Here is a 17,022-nt window from a genome sequence, read left to right on the forward strand (position 1 = left end):
TACTCCCATCACTGTGTTTGGCGCCTGCCCAACGACAAGCAACAAGAATTTATTTTATCTTATCAAAATGTTCGAATACAACGCCGCACAACTGTTTTGCCGTTTATCCGGACCGTACCGACTGATACTTTTACTATCCCTGCGGTCACGACATCATAAACCAGTAATCTTGTCTGTTTTAACCTGATCTGATAACTACATCGGTGTGCGCTTGAATCCAATCCAAATAGAAGGTGACTCGCACAAACACAGCAGGCCAATTCGCTTCGCAACCAAGCACGGCACCAAACGAGAAAAATCCAACCAGTAGGCTTTGGCCTGCATCTTGCACCGTAAGCGGTCCACCATCGTCACCAACACACGGTCCTCGGCCACTTGCATTAGAGAGACACATCTTCTGGCCATCGACGAGGTCACCCCACCAACCGGCATTGCAGTCAGCGTTGGTCAAAATCGGGTTATAAACGTAACGTAAAACATCCGAAAACGATGTACTACCGTCCGAAGTTCGTCCAAATCCGCTCACTGTGCCGAGCATTCCGGCAAATGTTCGCGTATCGGTTGATGCTGGCAACAAAGCCGGTTGAATTCTCGACGATACCGGCACCGGCGATGGTAAACGAATAACAGCTATGTTGTTTCTAAATATAAACTCCACATAGCCTTCGTGTACCTGGTAATCCGAACTGGTGAAATCGATTCGCACTTGACCATCTTCATTTTCGTCCTGAAGATTTCGAGCACCCAAGATGACAGTTCCTTCGCTAGCACCATGGACGCAAACAGCCGCTGTTAAAACGTAGTTCGCGGAAATCAACACCCCTCCACAGAGTCCACTTCCATCCTCCACGTCCGCTAAGATTGCTGCCTGTCGAGTAAGATACGAGTTCAAACAAGGCCACACACTCCGCACAACGAACTTCATACCTGATAAGGAATTTGATCTGATGATGCCACTTGTCCACCAACAATTCGTTGACTGTGGTTGTTATGCGAATTGGCTGTTGTTACATTACCTAACAGATTCTGAATCCAGCGCGTTACGTGCGGAAATTCACTAATCGGTCGCACCAAACTCCAGTCAATCTTCCGGTTGGACCGTCCATCGATAGTCGAGACCAGTAGAACAAGAGGCGCGAGATACTGCAGCAACTTCATCCTGTCCTGTGCGATACGGTTGCACTAGTGAAGCATGCAAGCGGTGTATCAATAAATTTTATTTTTTGAACTCGAAATCAACGTCGGACCGCTTGTTAGCTTCGTCTTATCGATTATGCTGATAGATCTTATCGAGGTGCAATAAACGGAAGAAAATCCATCGAGATTCGCTTTCAGTACACCAGGATTGTCTTAGAAGGTCTATCCGGGGAAAAAATGTGCTTATCGCTAGGTGCGGTTCGATAGCTTGAAGCATACGGGAGATAATGGTACGCTTGTTTCCAAAATTATTACGATTAGTTTGTTGCAAAAATAAAGGGTTCAAGTGTGGTACTATCGGAAACTCAGGTTAGACGTGTTTTATCAAAAAGAAAAGTTCGAGGTTAGAACTAAAAGGACAACACAGGTCAACATTGTTTAGTTATTGGAAAGCTAAGGGTAATTTCCGAAGTAATTTAGTGCATAAACTACGAAACCCAATTGGTCCATCGCGTTAGGATTTCGAGATACTTGAGGTCATGTACTCGTAAAGCGGCGTTTTTTACTCTTTTGGTGCTATCAAAGGGGGAAAGTAGATCTAAATGGTGAGTTAAACGACAGCAGTTTTGCAAAAAAAAATTCTCCCAGAGGCAGCAATAGAGCCTGCAACCCTTCGGACTCCAGCTCAATGCACAAATTCTGTGCTATGATGACGTTCCAGGCAGGGCCGGCGGAAAGCGTGGGTAGTATGGGTATTACTACCCACTCGAAAATTACCGAGGGGGGAATAACCCACTCGAAAGTTTGGAACAAATCAAAACCTGAGATTAACCATTTATGTGTCTTGCGCACAAAATTCTTGCATTGAAAATCCTTGATTTAAAACAATTGCATATTTTTATTCAAAAATGAAATTAAACTTGTAGCTTCGAGGCAAACTGAAGATCACTATCAGGGCATCATGAAACGGATCGCCAACTAGCCTCCTTGGATCCGCTGGGAACTCTTGGGATCACATTTGCAGGTACCTGTTAGTAAGTCTACCAAAAGAGTAGGTATAAATAAATTTGGAGGATAGCCAGCATATCTCGGACTAAAACTAGGCCGAAAAGATTCGTTTAACGCAGATCTGGCGCTACACAACTAGAAAAAAATCGTGTAAATTTACGTCTACTGACCATGACATAAACGAGCATCAAAAATGATACTTCAAAGCTTCACGTTTGATTTTAATTTTACATGTCGTTGAATTTTGCGAATAACTTATTTTACTCCACATATGACATTTGTTTAACGTAACGGAAAAATTCAGTTTTGTTTACTGTATAGAACACTAGGCGCACGACCAGACAACATGTTTGCTGTCGCGATGGCCGTCACTGCAAGCGCAGAGAACGCTCTCTACGACCCCAATACGCCGGAGATGCGCATTCAACGTATAATGATTGGACATGACCCGAGATGCCACCCGAAGGAAGTCACGACGTTCATCCTTCTTTTTTTCCCAGGGTTGGTTGATGCCTTTGGGATTCCTAAACTTCCATTATCCCACAAAATTTGCCAATTTTCGAGCGTCCTCTAATAAAAAATACTGAATAATTCGTTAAAGCTGCGCGATCTTTCAAAATTATTACCTTCTAATGCCTAAGTGTCCGTCTTCTTATTACACATAGAAAAAAATGTTGGTAAAAATAAGAGTTTTTCACTCTTAGCAAAAAACAACCAACGAATACTCTTAGTTTGAAAACAAAACTTTTATTTTGATTCCTATTATTCATTAGCATAAAAGGAAAACTTTTATTTGGATTATTATTCTTGATTAATTTAAAAATATTTTCAACCTGATAGTAGGCGTTGGTTGTTTTTTGCTAAGAGCGGAACACTCTTACTTTTACCATTTTTTTTCTGTGTACCATTCTAATCTAAGTGTTACTTTTCTTATTACCCGGAATAGAACAATGGGAAAGAACTCAAACTGATATAAATCAGGCAATCAGGAACGATTTTAATATAAAGAATCTAGGAACGCACATATTTTCTCGTGGAAAATTAGGAGTGCTTTCCATGCTCCATCGATCGAAGCGCTCACTTGGAACTTTAACGATGTGGACATGGTTGGAGGTAAATATAAAACCATAAGTATTGTGGGGAAAATGCTTAGCGCGAGTATCTTTGCTGTCAGATAAATTTGTTTGTTTGAAGAACAATTATTACGTATACATACATTATTATAATTTCATCGTGAAACGTCTATCATCTGAATGTGAATCTAAGTGGAATGCTGTTATCACCGAAAAAGGATTCTTAGTTCCGTTTATTCCGACCAAAGGTGGAATCGAATAAACAACGTAGGGCCCAGCTACTAGACGACATATTGTTTCTCTCGTTAATCCGTTGACGAACCGGTGCCAATAACCGCGTTTTTCAGTTTCCATCAAGTTTTTTATTTGTGTTTCTAACGTCGCGTATATTCTGAAAAATTTGGGCGATCTAACGTTCAAGAAGACCTCATAGGACCTTTTCGCATACAATTCTGAGCACTCTCTGCCCAGAACGGAGTGGGAAACCGTCCACGATTGTTCGCGCCGGGTATTCGTTTCGACCTTTAATCTCAGTGAAGAAAAACAAGCCAGTCAAAACGTTGTACACTGCCACCGGAGGAATTCCTTATATTGATTCGATTGTTTCGGATATAGTGGACGCGTAGCTCTTTCAATCAATGGGCACACTAATGAGGTAGAGTACAACGATAAATTTAACGCGCTTGGCCGCGCTAGTAGACATTCGTGTCATTTCACCCATGTTCAAAATAGTCATACTGAAATGGTCGCGAATATCATGCAGTAAGATAGGTCGGTTATCAGCATGAAGACAACCCCATGACATGCCATGGGAGTTGAAATCTTCTCGAACCAGTTGAGGTGCGATGTATATGGAAAGAATATCAATAAACCTTTTCCTATGATTTGGATTTAACAAGCGACAACTTCAATTCCTGGTACCGAGCAAAACCTAATCCGATTGAAATAATGGCACGTTTTGATCCCCAAAACGCTCCTTAATATTGTTTTTGGCCATAGCGAGTAATACTATAATTGAGGAAGATCTATGTTGGAAGTAATAAAAAGTAAGAAAAATAATATAACAAAAATATAGAGTCACTTGAAGTTTCGGATGTCTCATGTGGATTTTTCGAGAGTTACTTACTTAACAGCACCCATTAAGGTACTTTCAGGCCTTTACGATTAAATCTCTCGGAGGAACAAATTCTTTTCTTTCGAAAACTATTAGAAAATGTTTCCTCCGCGGAATTGTCAAAAATCTCGCTCTTTAGCGAACAAGGAAGCGTAGAAATTAGTCGTGGCCGGTGCTTTCTTAAACATTTCTTACTACCGTTTCTCAAAAGAATGCTTCAATTTTTCTCCGTATAATTTATATGCGGGATATGTCGATAGTTCATTCGAAGTCACTCCACAGACGAAAAAGTTTTCTTGATTATCTCCGCATTTTGCGCACCGCGCCTTATTTCTCCATGGGCTTCATTGCTTGCAACGACGGCAGTTCATGCCCCTCGGTACAAAAAGGCGAACAAATAGGCGAGCCCCGTTCAAAAGAACAAATTTGGGAAGAACAAATCCGGCGAAAGGATCGAAATGATGGAAAATAAGTTTTCTCATACTCCTCTATTTTTGCTGAACACAATTGATTGCATACCAGAATTTACATTGACACAGGGATACAGGAAAGAACCACCCCCTATTTCGCTATTAAGGCCCTTCTCGGAGACTACACCATCAATCTCTACTCCCCGGGTGGAAACGTAGACAAAATATTTTTTCGTGCACGGTAGAGTGTTTTTAGTTAGATCACGCGATATATCGATGACATTAAATGGCTTGTCTCTGGTTCGGAAGTAGACCATCCAGTGGCCGCTTGTATTAGATATAATTTGCATCGAAAATGAGGCTCATCGGTATTATTTTTGCCATCGGGGAAATATTCAAATCGATCTCCACTAAGCCTGAAAGGATGTCGGTCGTCGGAGATACCAACCGGCTTACAATCGGCTAGCTTTAAAACACAGTCAGAAAAAAACCGACTCGGAATAGTGGTGAGGTATTTTCGTCGGAGTTAAATTGATTTTTTTCTATAGCGGACTGCACAAAACATTAACAGTCCTTCCCGTCATGGACGGAAAGCAAGACCTATAGTTTGGATCCACGCATCCGAACCGAGAATCCAGATCTAGACACTGGGATGGACTAGATCCAGGGCCTGGTCCGTTTTCGGCTACTGGTCCATATTCGGGAACTGGTCCGGATCCGGAAACTGATCCAGATCCGGGAGGTCCAAATATGGGAACTGCCTAAAATTTGTGTTTCAATATTCAACTTACCCTGTAAGAAAATCCGTAATTCCACCAATTTCTGCCAAAATTGGTGTAGATTCCAGCCTGGATTCGGGCAGAAATCCGTCGGAATTTCGGCTGGTTTGACTCGATACTAATACTATTATAGAAATCGACCAAATTGTCCTACATAAGAACAGAGTCGAAATTGACACATACTGAAAAAGTGTTTGATTGTGTGATGCACATACATGATCAGCTACCGAAATTTATCATTCCACCATTGCGGTAATATGAGTTTAATACCGCAGTGCGCAATTGCGCGGCCAGTTACCAAAAAGGCAATAGAATCGTACCTAAAAGTAATAGAAACATGTCCGTCGGATTTTGGGTGTAGCCTAAAAAATGGCAAATCCTACAAAAAAATGTTGTATGGACCTACCGTCAAAAATTCAAGTTGGGCACTTTAAAAAAAAAAGTTATTTTAAAAAAACTTTTGCTTGTCCAAACTGAATTTTTTTTTCAGTGTATTTTTATCGAAAACTAAACCAATGAAAGTCATAATCATCTCAGAATCCAATAAAACTCAGTTTGTGGGAAGATATTATCTAATTTAGCAACTAAGCATATTTTTATTAAGGGGTTAACTACTTTTTCATTTTTCATGGAATCGAAATTTTTTTAATATTTTATCTGAAAGTACAACTCCTTAAGAATGTTTTCCCAATTTTTTATAAAGATCCTAGAAATAGATCGAAAGCTACAGCGCTTCCAAGCGAGCTTCGTCTACCAAGAGCAGTGGTAATTTGAAATTTGAAGCTCGATTATCTCGAAATGTCGTTTTACTAAAAATTGTTTTTCCGTGATCACGATTGCGAAAAACTACTAAATCAATCTTCTTATTTTTTTTCAATTGATCATAATTATTTTTTCTCGTTCTTTAACGATTCCTTTTTTATTCATAAATTTTTGTTTCATGGATAAGAATTTTTTAATACAATTTTTAGGCTTAAAACAGCGATTTTTTACTAAAAACGTTCTCGAATGCAGGAAAAAATTATTTTTTTATTCAACTAATCGTAAAGTACGAGGGATACTCATATACTAATGGAATTTTTTGAGTTTTGGGATTTTAGATGATCTATTGGTCTCCGTGATCACCGCAAGCCTCTTAATTAAAACCTGTTTTAATCCATCTAGCGGTGCAATTGTGTCTTTCTCAATAATCCAAACTACACGGAAAAATAATTGTCCCCAAAATCGTGAATAAAGTGCCATGAATCCTGGAACAATCACGTTTTCACGTTATGAAAACATGACCATGAACAAAAATCATGTGTTTTATAATTATGTTCAAGTTCCCTTCAGTAACGCCCGCATAACGCTTATTTTAGTGGAACTATTTGTTTTGTTTTGTGAACTTCAGTCACGGTTTCCGCCAAGTCATTTCTAATGCGATTTTCAGTACGCGAACTAGTTCACAACTTTATGAACATTATTCATAAAACCAAAGATTGACTCATATTGATTTTCATAGATATAGGAGCCTTAGTTCACAAAATTAAAATATTCTGGATATGTTCTCGTGAACTATTTCACGAAATTCAAAATTGTATTCATGAATCCATTTATTTTTCGTGAACTAATTCACGATCTCTATATATTAGGTACGATCCAATATGCTCGTGCTCGTGAATTAGTTCAGAAAATCATCAAATATTTTTCATGTATTCATGTTCATGATATCTAGTATAAGTCTCACCTTCATTTTTGTGAAATAGTTCACAAAATCATTGAATATTATTCATGTATTCGTTAACTGGTTCATGATTTACAATCGATTTTGCGTGCTGATCATATTTAGAAGATATCGCTAATCATTTACAATTTCATGCAACATGATAATGAAATTTACCCGTGAACTCAGTCACAAAATTTGGAGAATTATTCGTGGAATCATTTTCATTCCATGCACTGTTTATGAAATGTCCAGCTGCTAGCGACCATAGTAATAGACACGAGCATTAGATATAAAAAACTATTGGGACCTCGAACATCGTTATTCGTTCGATAAGGTTAATGGTGATGCCTGGATAGAAAACGAAAACTGCGCTGAGAATCTTAAATAGTGTGCGTGATATAATTCACAGAACAAGATATCGCGAATCAGTCATATTTTTATGATTCAGTTCATATTGTCACGTTATTCCGAATAAAAAAACCGATAGTAACCAAAAAGTAATAGATCACAATTAGGCGAAGAGAATTTACGAATACCATGGTAAACCTGTTGAAATTTGGAAGTAAGTTTTAAAATAAAACATTACGATAACTTGAATAGAAATAACGAAAATCATGACTAAGATCCTGAAATTATGAACATGAATTACTCTATTTATGACTAAAATATTACGATAACATGAACAGCAGTTACAAAAACCGTGACTTAGATCCTGATCATGAATCACTCTACTTATAACTAAAATATCACGATAACGTGAAAAGAAATTACAAAACTCGCGACTAAGATTCTGAAATCATGAATTTTATTCCCGCTAGTCTGACAGCAAAATGTGACAATAAACTCATGAATAAGATAGCACAAAAACGTGATGAGAAATCACAAAAATCGCGAAAAAGTTCATCATTTGACTGTCGGCTGTATATTCCCAAATCATGAACTAGAATCACAACAAAAACTAAACATGTCCAGGGAACAATAACAGTACCCTAATCAAACATTCTAATGTAACGCCATGAATATATTCGGGGCGAACTAGTTTTTTGAAAACTATTTAGTTTCATGAATTCGAGGTTTATTTTTCATAATTTCAGGAACTTGATCATGGTTTTCGTAAAATGTTCAGTTCGTGACCTTTTGTTTATGAATTTATGACTAGTTTTTTTTCGTGTACGATTCCATGGCTGATTAAGTTCAATATAATGGTGGAAATGTTCATTACACATTCAGTACGATTTGCACATACATACAATGGATCGACAGCCACGAACTTGACAAGCTATGTGTCGTAGCTGAAACACTTGAACCCGGTAGCGAATCCAGAAGGAGGGTTCGAAGGGGTCCGGACCCCACCAAAGTTAACAAATTTTAAATTAATTTCAAATTTAAAGTAGTTTTCAAACTCAAAATCATTTCAAACCAAATTTTTCATGGTTTTGCAGACCTACTAGAGAAGTTTATTGAAATGTGAGGATAGACCGGGATTAGGTTGACGATGTTCAGATTGATTGCATAACCTTTCTATATGAGAAAGGCAAAAAAGTAAGGTGAACTTATAAATATGGGAGATCACTTTTTTCAAACTACCATAACAAACGAAGAAAACGCACCAGGACTTCTAAATTCCGAGAAACATCATTGATTAAGCTTCAAAACAAACGCTAAAAAATTGGTTCAGTTTGCTTGAATCGCAAAAAAATTCTGAGAAATTAGGGTGAACGTATAAATGTGGGACACACTGTATTTTCCCATGAAACCAATGTCAAAAATTTCAAGCAAAGTGGGCGGAGGTCTAAAATTGTCTAAATGATATGAAATTTGGCATCTGAGTTTACTTTACTATTTGTCACAATAGGAGGCCTTTGAGATTACAAAAATGAGTGTTTTTTTGCAATGCCCTAATGCGGGTGGGAGGGTGGCCAAAGGGGGCGGGGTTGATGAAAGGGGGAGGTGTTAGGATAAGTGGGGGGCGATACTACACCAAACTGCATATTATTCCTTCCATTTGAGACTTGTTTTGAGAAAATCGGTTCGGTCATCTCCGAGTAACCGATGCGCAATTGTTGGTCACACATACATGCACACATACGAATACACACGTTTTCCGAACCCAACGAAGTGAGTCGAATGGTATAAGAGTGTCGGCCAACAATTTCAAGCAATTTGTAACTCATTTTAATTATTTTTGCATCATTCATACATATATTGATTACCGGTTTATATGGAAATTTTGCATGTGGCCGCATACTTCAACCCGTAACACAGTTACCAGAGCTCCGATTCAAAGGAAATTAAATAGCATTCAATAGGAATATTCTAGCTTTCATTTGAGACTGATTTTGTGAAAATCGAGTCAGACATTTCTGAGAAGCAGTTGTGAATTCAACTCAGGAATATAAGCACTTTCGTGAAGCTTCCGGTTCCGCGGAAGTTGTCCAATGTGGTCAATGTGGGTTTGATTGGGCATCAGTGAGCTGAAACTATAAATTCAAACATTTTCGAACACATTTTATTTAGTTTTGCATCTTTTATTTACTATGCTGATTCCGATTTATATGGAAATTTCATGCGTGACCCCACTCTTCAACCTGTAATTCCGGAATCGGAAGTTGGAATTAAATGAAATTCAATAGCAGCTTATGGGAAAACATGTGTCCTGGTATCGATAGACGTGTCCATCTTTACCGTGACAACCGACCGTGTCAGTTGTCACGGTAAAAATGGACACGTCTGTCGACACCAGGACACATGTTAGTGAACTCGGGTGATTCGTAATTATACTGCCTAAGCTCGACCCTCATTAACAGAAGACAAAGATTAAGCCCGTACGATATTAAACCTGTTCTAATGACCCTGCCACTTCTAGTTTTCCGATCTGTTTAATCGAAATAAAAAAGGAAAAAAGTTGGTAAAAAAAGTTTGGCCCTTTTCAAAAGACAGTCTAGATCATTATTGGAAAAACAAAGTATGCAAAGTGGCTTTTTGTGACAAAGTGCTCATGTACAGAAAGTTTCATTAAAATCTGAGAGGGTGCTGCCAACATTTGTTCAAGTTGGCGCGAAATTCGTCATTTTTTTTTTTTCAATTTGTTTATTTGATAAGGCACGTATGCGTTAGCTTAAAGGTGCCATTTTTTCATTGTTTTACATTTTGAATTTTTTAAAACTAGGGGGATACACATTTCAATATTATTTTGTTTAATATAATAAAATTTAAAAAAAACTACAGCTAACTTATACATATAAAAGAGGGTATAATATAATATTCGTAAGATTTGGGGGACGGGTCATTTGTGTGTTCTTTGTATAGTAATTCACTTTATGATTTTTAGAAGGGAGATTGTAGAAAAAATAATTATTAACTAAGCGGAACATTTTACAAGCTTATTAACTAGAGATAACTAGAAAGAGTGGTTCAAGATTAAGGGGAATTAATCAGGACTATTTTAAAGTAGTGGTACTGTTGCGCATTTCTTAACGAGATTAAATATTGTTCAACTAACACTAGAAGATAGGGGGGCACATAAGTTTTGGGAAGATATTCAAGGGGAGAAGGGGGTGAAGACATACATCTGTGTATCAGAGACATGGGAGAGAGGGTGGACAAGACTGAACGGGGGGGGGATATAAACTTCAGTTTCCGGCATCAGGAATCAACGGCCAGGATTACAGATTCGAACGGATGTATCAAGTATTGGGACGCCGGGCGGTTTTCCTCGAGCCGGCAGGGGTTCCTCCAGACGATTTCGTAGTACGGCTCAGATACGGATCGGGAACACACCGCGCTGCGCGTGTGATGTTGTACTGTAGATCTCGTGTTGTTGGTTCATTCGACAGATGTTTTGTCTCGTCTTGGAGTCGTATCAAACCATCGTTGGGGTACGGTAGGCGGAAGAGGGCACTTCTGGGAATGATAAGAGAAAAGATAGGGGCATTTAAATTTGGATATTGATGGTTTTGAGGAACGTGTATATAAGGGACATGTAGAGAATATCGCGGCTTGCTAGTACATCTCGAACCGGGACATTGGGTGATCTTCCTCGGGCCCGAAGGGAATCGAATAGTTGAGATCTGGCAGAACAGTACTCGGCGCATGCCCAGACAACATGTTCGATTTCGTGATAACCGTTGCCACAAGCGCAGATACCGCTATCCACGAGCCCAATACGTCGGAGATGTGCGTCCAGCGTGTAGTGATTGGACATGAGCCGAGACATCACGCGAATGAAATCCCGACCCACATCCATCCCTCTGAACCAAGGTTTCGTCGATACCTTAGGGATTATCGAATGTAGCCACCTTCCCAGTTCACCATTGCTCCATGATGTTTGCCAACTTTCGAGGGTTCTCTGATGAGTAATACTGAAAAATTCGCTGAAGCTAATTGGTCTTTCATATATGTCACCTTGCAAAGCGCCCGCCTTAGCTAAAGAGTCCGCTTCTTCATTACCTGGAATGGAGCAATGAGAGGGGACCCAAACAAAGGTAATCTGATAAGATTTTTCAGATAACGTACACAAGGACTCCTGTATCTTCCCCAGAAAATACGGTAATTGCTTTTTAGGCTTCACCGCACGAAGAGCCTCGATAGAGCTGAGGCTGTCCGAAATGATGAAGTAGTGATCTGTGGGCAGAGTGTCGATGATCCCAAAGGTGTACTGAATTGCAGCTAACTCTGCGACGTAAACTGAAGCGGAATCATTGAGCTTGAATGAAGCGGTGATAGTATTGTTGAAGATACCAAAGCCAGTGGACCCATCGAGATTTGATCCGTCAGTGTAGAACATTTTGTCACAGTCGACTTCTCGGAATTTATTATAAAATATATTGGGGATCACCTGCGGGCGTATATGGTCCGGGATTCCACGAATCTCGTCTTTCATGGATGTGTCAAAGAAAACAGTTGAATCAGAAGCATGAAAGAGATTGACACGGTTGGGATAGTATGAAGAAGGATTGATATTTTGTGCCATGTAATCGAAGTACAAGGACATAAATCGGGTTTGAGAATTGAGCTCGATAAGCCTTTCGAAATTTGCAATTACTAACGGGTTCAAGATATCGCATCGGATGAGCAATCGATAGGAGAGTTCCCAAAATCGATTTTTCAGCGGAAGGACGCCCGCCAGCACTTCTAAACTCATCGTATGTGTCGAGTGCATGCAACCCAAAGCAATACGCAAACAACAATATTGGATTCGCTCTAGTTTGATGAAATGTATGTTCGCAGCGGAGCGGAAACAGAAACTCCCGTACTCCATCACCGACAATATTGTTGTTTGGTACAGCCTGATCAGGTCTCCTGGGTGGGCACCCCACCATGTTCCGGTTATTGTACGGAGAAAGTTGATCCTTTGCTGGCACTTCTGTTTCAGATACCTAATGTGACATCCCCAGGTTCCTTTAGAGTCGAACCAGACCCCGAGATATTTGAAAGTTGAAACCTGAGCAATAGTTTGACCCATTAATTGAAGCTGTAGTTGCGCTGGTTCACGCTTCCTTGAAAATACGACTAGCTCAGTTTTCTCCGTGGAGATCTCGATACCTAGCTGGAGGGCCCAAGCAGACAAATTGTCCAAGGTATCTTGCAATGGTCCTTGCAGATCGACGGCTTTGGGACCTGTAATAGAGACCACACCGTCATCTGCAAGCTGCCTTAGCGTGCAGGAATTGACAAGACATTCGTCAATGTCATTCACGTAAAAGTTATAGAGAAGGGGGCTTAGACATGAGCTCTGGGGAAGACCCATGTAGCTAATTCGTGATGTCGATAAATCACCATGCGAAAAATGCATATGTTTTTCAGACAGCAAGTTTAGCAAAAAGTTGTTTAGAGTCGGTGAAAGATCATGCTGGTGCAGCTTCTCAGAAAGAATTTTGATAGAAACTGAGTCAAAAGCCCCCTTTATATCTAGGAAAACTGATGCCATCTGCTCTTTGCTAGCATAAGCCATTTGAATTTCTGTTGAGAGCAACGCAAGACAATCGTTCGTCCCTTTGCCTTTGCGGAAACCAAATTGTGTATCTGACAGTAAGCCATTTGCTTCAACCCAATTATCGAGGCGAAACAAGATCATTTTCTCGAACAACTTTCGGATACAGGACAGCATCGCAATCGGTCGATACGAGTTGTGGTCGGAGGCTGGTTTTCCTGGTTTTTGAATGGCGATGACCTTCACTTGCCTCCAGTCATGAGGGACAATATTACCCTCAAGAAACTTATTAAATAAATTCAACAAGCGTCTCTTGGCAGAGTCTGGCAGATTCTTTAACAAGTTAAATTTGATTCTGTCTGGCCCTGGGGCTTTATTGTTACATGATAAGAGAGCAAGTGAGAACTCCACCATCGAAAACGGTGTTTCGTTCGCGTTATTGTGAGGGGACGCGGCGCGGTAGATCTTCTGTGCCGGAGCGGAATCCGGACAAACCTTCTTGGCAAAATCGAATATCCAACGGTTTGAATATTCCACGCTCTCATTGGTACTGTTTCGGTTTCGTAAGCGCCGGGCCGTACTCCAAAGAGTGCTCATCGATGTTTCTCTCGTTAGTCCGTCGACGAACCGGCGCCAGTAGCTACGTTTTTTGGCTTTTATCAAACTCTTCATGCGCGTTTCCGCCATCGCGTACTGTCGGTAGCTAGCTGGCAGCCCGTCGTCCCGGAAGGTCTTATACGCAGCGGCCTTCTCCGCGTACACGTCTGAGCACTCTTTGTCCCACCATGGATTGGGAGGACGCCCGCGTGAATTCGCGTCTGGTACGCGTTTAGTCTGAGCTTGAATCGCGGTATCGAGAATCAAGCCAGCCAGGAACCCGTACTCTTCCTCCGGAGGAAGCTCTTGTGTCGATTCTACTTTTTCGGATATCGCGGACGCGTAGCTCTTCCAATCAATATTTCGCGTGAGGTCATACGAAACATTGATTGTATTCGGTGGCCCTGAACCCTTAGCAATATTAATTACGATTGGCAGATGGTCGCTGCCGTGGGGATCAGAGACTACCTTCCACATGCAATCTAACCGCAGCGATGTCGAGCAGAGGGACAGATCTAAGGCGCTCGGTCGCGCTGGAGGGACAGGAATCCGTGTCATTTCACCCGTATTCAAAATAGTCATATTGAAGTTGTCGCAAAGCTCATGGAGTAGGGTAGATCGATTATCGTCATGAAGGCAACCCCATGCCGTGCCGTGGGAGTTAAAGTCACCTAAAACTAGCCTCGGTGCGGGGAGGAGTTCCGCAATATCGCAAAGCCGTCGGTGGCTAACTGAGGCTCTGGGGGGATGTAGGTGGAAGCAATGCAAAGTTCTTTGCCTTTAATTCTGGTTTGGCAAGCGACAACTTCAATGCCTGGTGTCGAGGGGAGGTCGATCCGATTGAAAGAATAGCACTTTTTGATCCCCAAAAGTACTCCCCCGTAAGAGTCTTCTCGATCCAAGCGAATAATATTAAAATCGTGAAAGTGTAGGGTTATTTCTGAAGTGAGCCATGTCTCGCATAGGGCAAATGCATCGCATTTCAAATTATTTAGTAAGATTTTAAACGAATCGATTTTCGGGATAATGCTTCTGCAATTCCACTGTAGAACAGTGATTAAATCCTTGACCTCGTTCGATGAATTAGCCATCGAAGGATACAATCGCTGAAAGGAGGGGCCATTTCGCAGTGAACTGCATCAAGAATGTTTTTACTGCGGGGAGAAAGCTTATCAAGATACTTTTAAGGGGGTCAGAAATGTTTAACGCTGTAAGAATACGGTCCACAATGTCAGAGAAATTTATTAATCCAGCACTGTTTTCTTTCTCTGGCTGAGATATGGGAACACTTGGGGTTTTTGATGTTCCTGGAAGTGCTGGGAACTCCTTTTCTGAGCTCAGGTTACTGAGACCGGGAGCGACTTGCTTCGGTTTTGCACCAGTACTTCCTTGAGTAGTTATTTTAGGGGGACCATGAAGAGACACCTTCTGGCCTTTACGACGAAGCTTGGAAGAAGAAATGTTCTTCCTTTTTCTACTACTTCTAGGCACAGCAGAAGATGTTCCCTCCTGGGGTTCATCACAGTCGCCTTCGTCAGTAGACAAATTGGTAAAGATGTTCGTAGAGACAGGTGGCGTAGCTATCTTAAGCATTTCTGCAAAAGATCGCTTAGAGCGTCCCTGAAGGGAACGCTTAAGATTTTCCTCGCGCTGTTTGTACGCGGGGCATGAAGGGAGATCATGTGGGTTTCCCCCACAGTAGAGGCACTTTTCGACATCTCTACCACAGGAATCATCCGCATGATTCCCACCGCATTTCCCACAGCGGGCTTTATTGCTACAATGGGAGGCTGTGTGTCCCAATTGTTTGCAATTAGTACAGTTCATGACCCGCGGCACAAAGAGGCGAACAGGTAGACGAACCTTGTCAAAAAGGAGGTAATTAGGCAGGGCAGAGCCGGCGAAGGTCACCCGATAAGAGTCTGAGTTGACGTATGTTTTCTTCCCGTCAGCTGCGACTGATGCTGAATGCAAACGTTTGCATTCCAGTATCTTCACTGGCTTAAGCATGGGGTCTTTGAAACAGCCAGTCCCATATTTTAGCAGGTCCTCGCAATTCAGACTCGAATCGGAAACGACCCCACTGACTTCAACCCTGCTAGCTGGAATATACACCCTGTACTCCCTCGTAAAGGGCTCGTATCCAGCAATATCGTTTGCCTGAGTTGAACTGTTAACCACCACCCGAAGCTTATCAGGCCGAATTTTCGATATTTCTGTCACGGCCGAATACCGATTCGTCAGAACTCGAGAAATCTGCAACAGATTCAAACACTTTTTTTCTTTGGTCCGAAAGAAGATCACAAATGGCCCGGTGGCCGAGCTCGGATATACCTTGAGCCGGGGAGCCGATTTTATTTCGACGTCCATCTCACCTTGAGATGAACCGCCGTCAGGGGAAGTCATTTTTGCACGGGCCTATTGCCCAGTGCACGTTATTAAGACAACCAAGAAGGGGAAACGAAAACTAATACTTAGCTTGTGTATGTAACGGTATCCAGACGGCTTACTAGAAGAACACTGTTTCACTTCACTGACCGGCTAACGGTACTCAGAAACAGAAGCACAAAAGAAGGGAAAAAATACTGAAACCTCAACTAGGCGCAGAGTGTGTAAATAACCTTGAACGCGGATTAACACTATTTGTCGCTATAGAGTGTACGGACCGATGACAAAAGACTTCTATCTCGACTGAGTGCTCGATAACGAATGAAAATTCGTCATTGTCGACAGTGGTCACACACAACCGCCGCTAGAACCAAACACATTTGATCTATTTAATTTCCCCGCTACATACCAAGGCCAGGTTTTTTTTATTATCGTCTGGTGTCTGATTTAAGTTAATTATCCATCGTACTTCGGTGGGTAACAAATCTAATAGAGACTGTCAGTATTCTGTCTCTTAACAGAGGTATGGCGGGAGCAAACCCGAAGTTCGAATGAAATAAATAATTCATTGGTTTAGGTATTGACGTTCGTGTCAATACCTTTTTTAAAAATTTATCCTACGAGGAAAATAATCACAGCTCAGGAATAGCACAAAAATTTGTGCATTGGATTTGGAGTCCTAAGGATTGCAGGTTCAAATCATGCCTCTGGGGCGATTTTTTCATATAACTGCTTTCATTTAACTCGCCATTTCGACCATTTTCCCCATTGGATACCGCCAAATATGTCTTAAATAAGGTATTAACCCTAACGTTAAAAGTCAAACAAATGAATTAGCTATATTTTATTACTGCTACAGAGTGCAAAAATGTTGGTGAG

At 41.0% G+C, this 17,022-nt stretch overlaps 1 protein-coding gene across 1 annotated transcript; it reads right to left on the minus strand.

Moving 5' to 3' along the window:
• LOC131693477 (brachyurin-like) lies at positions 1-1,187 on the minus strand. The gene is made up of 2 exons (XM_058981334.1): positions 928-1,187; positions 1-868 (listed from the first exon to the last, which is right to left on the minus strand). Exons 1-2 carry the CDS (start codon positions 1,156-1,158, stop codon positions 179-181), a joined length of 921 nt encoding a protein of 306 aa, XP_058837317.1. The 5' UTR covers positions 1,159-1,187; the 3' UTR covers positions 1-178.
• Between the last annotated feature and the right edge of the window lie 15,835 nt (positions 1,188-17,022).

The sequence above is a fragment of the Topomyia yanbarensis genome, chromosome 3 (genome assembly GCF_030247195.1).
Source record: "Topomyia yanbarensis strain Yona2022 chromosome 3, ASM3024719v1, whole genome shotgun sequence".
Lineage (NCBI taxonomy): Eukaryota > Metazoa > Arthropoda > Insecta > Diptera > Culicidae > Topomyia > Topomyia yanbarensis.

Coding starts and splice junctions, on each gene's coding strand:
- LOC131693477 (XM_058981334.1), bottom strand. CDS start 1,158: ATGAAGTTGCTGCAGTATCTCGCGCCTCTTGTTCTACTGGTCTCGACT. Junction 869..927: donor CAGATCAAATTCCTTATCAG/GTATGAAGTTCG, acceptor CTTACTCGACAG/GCAGCAATCTTAGCGGACGT.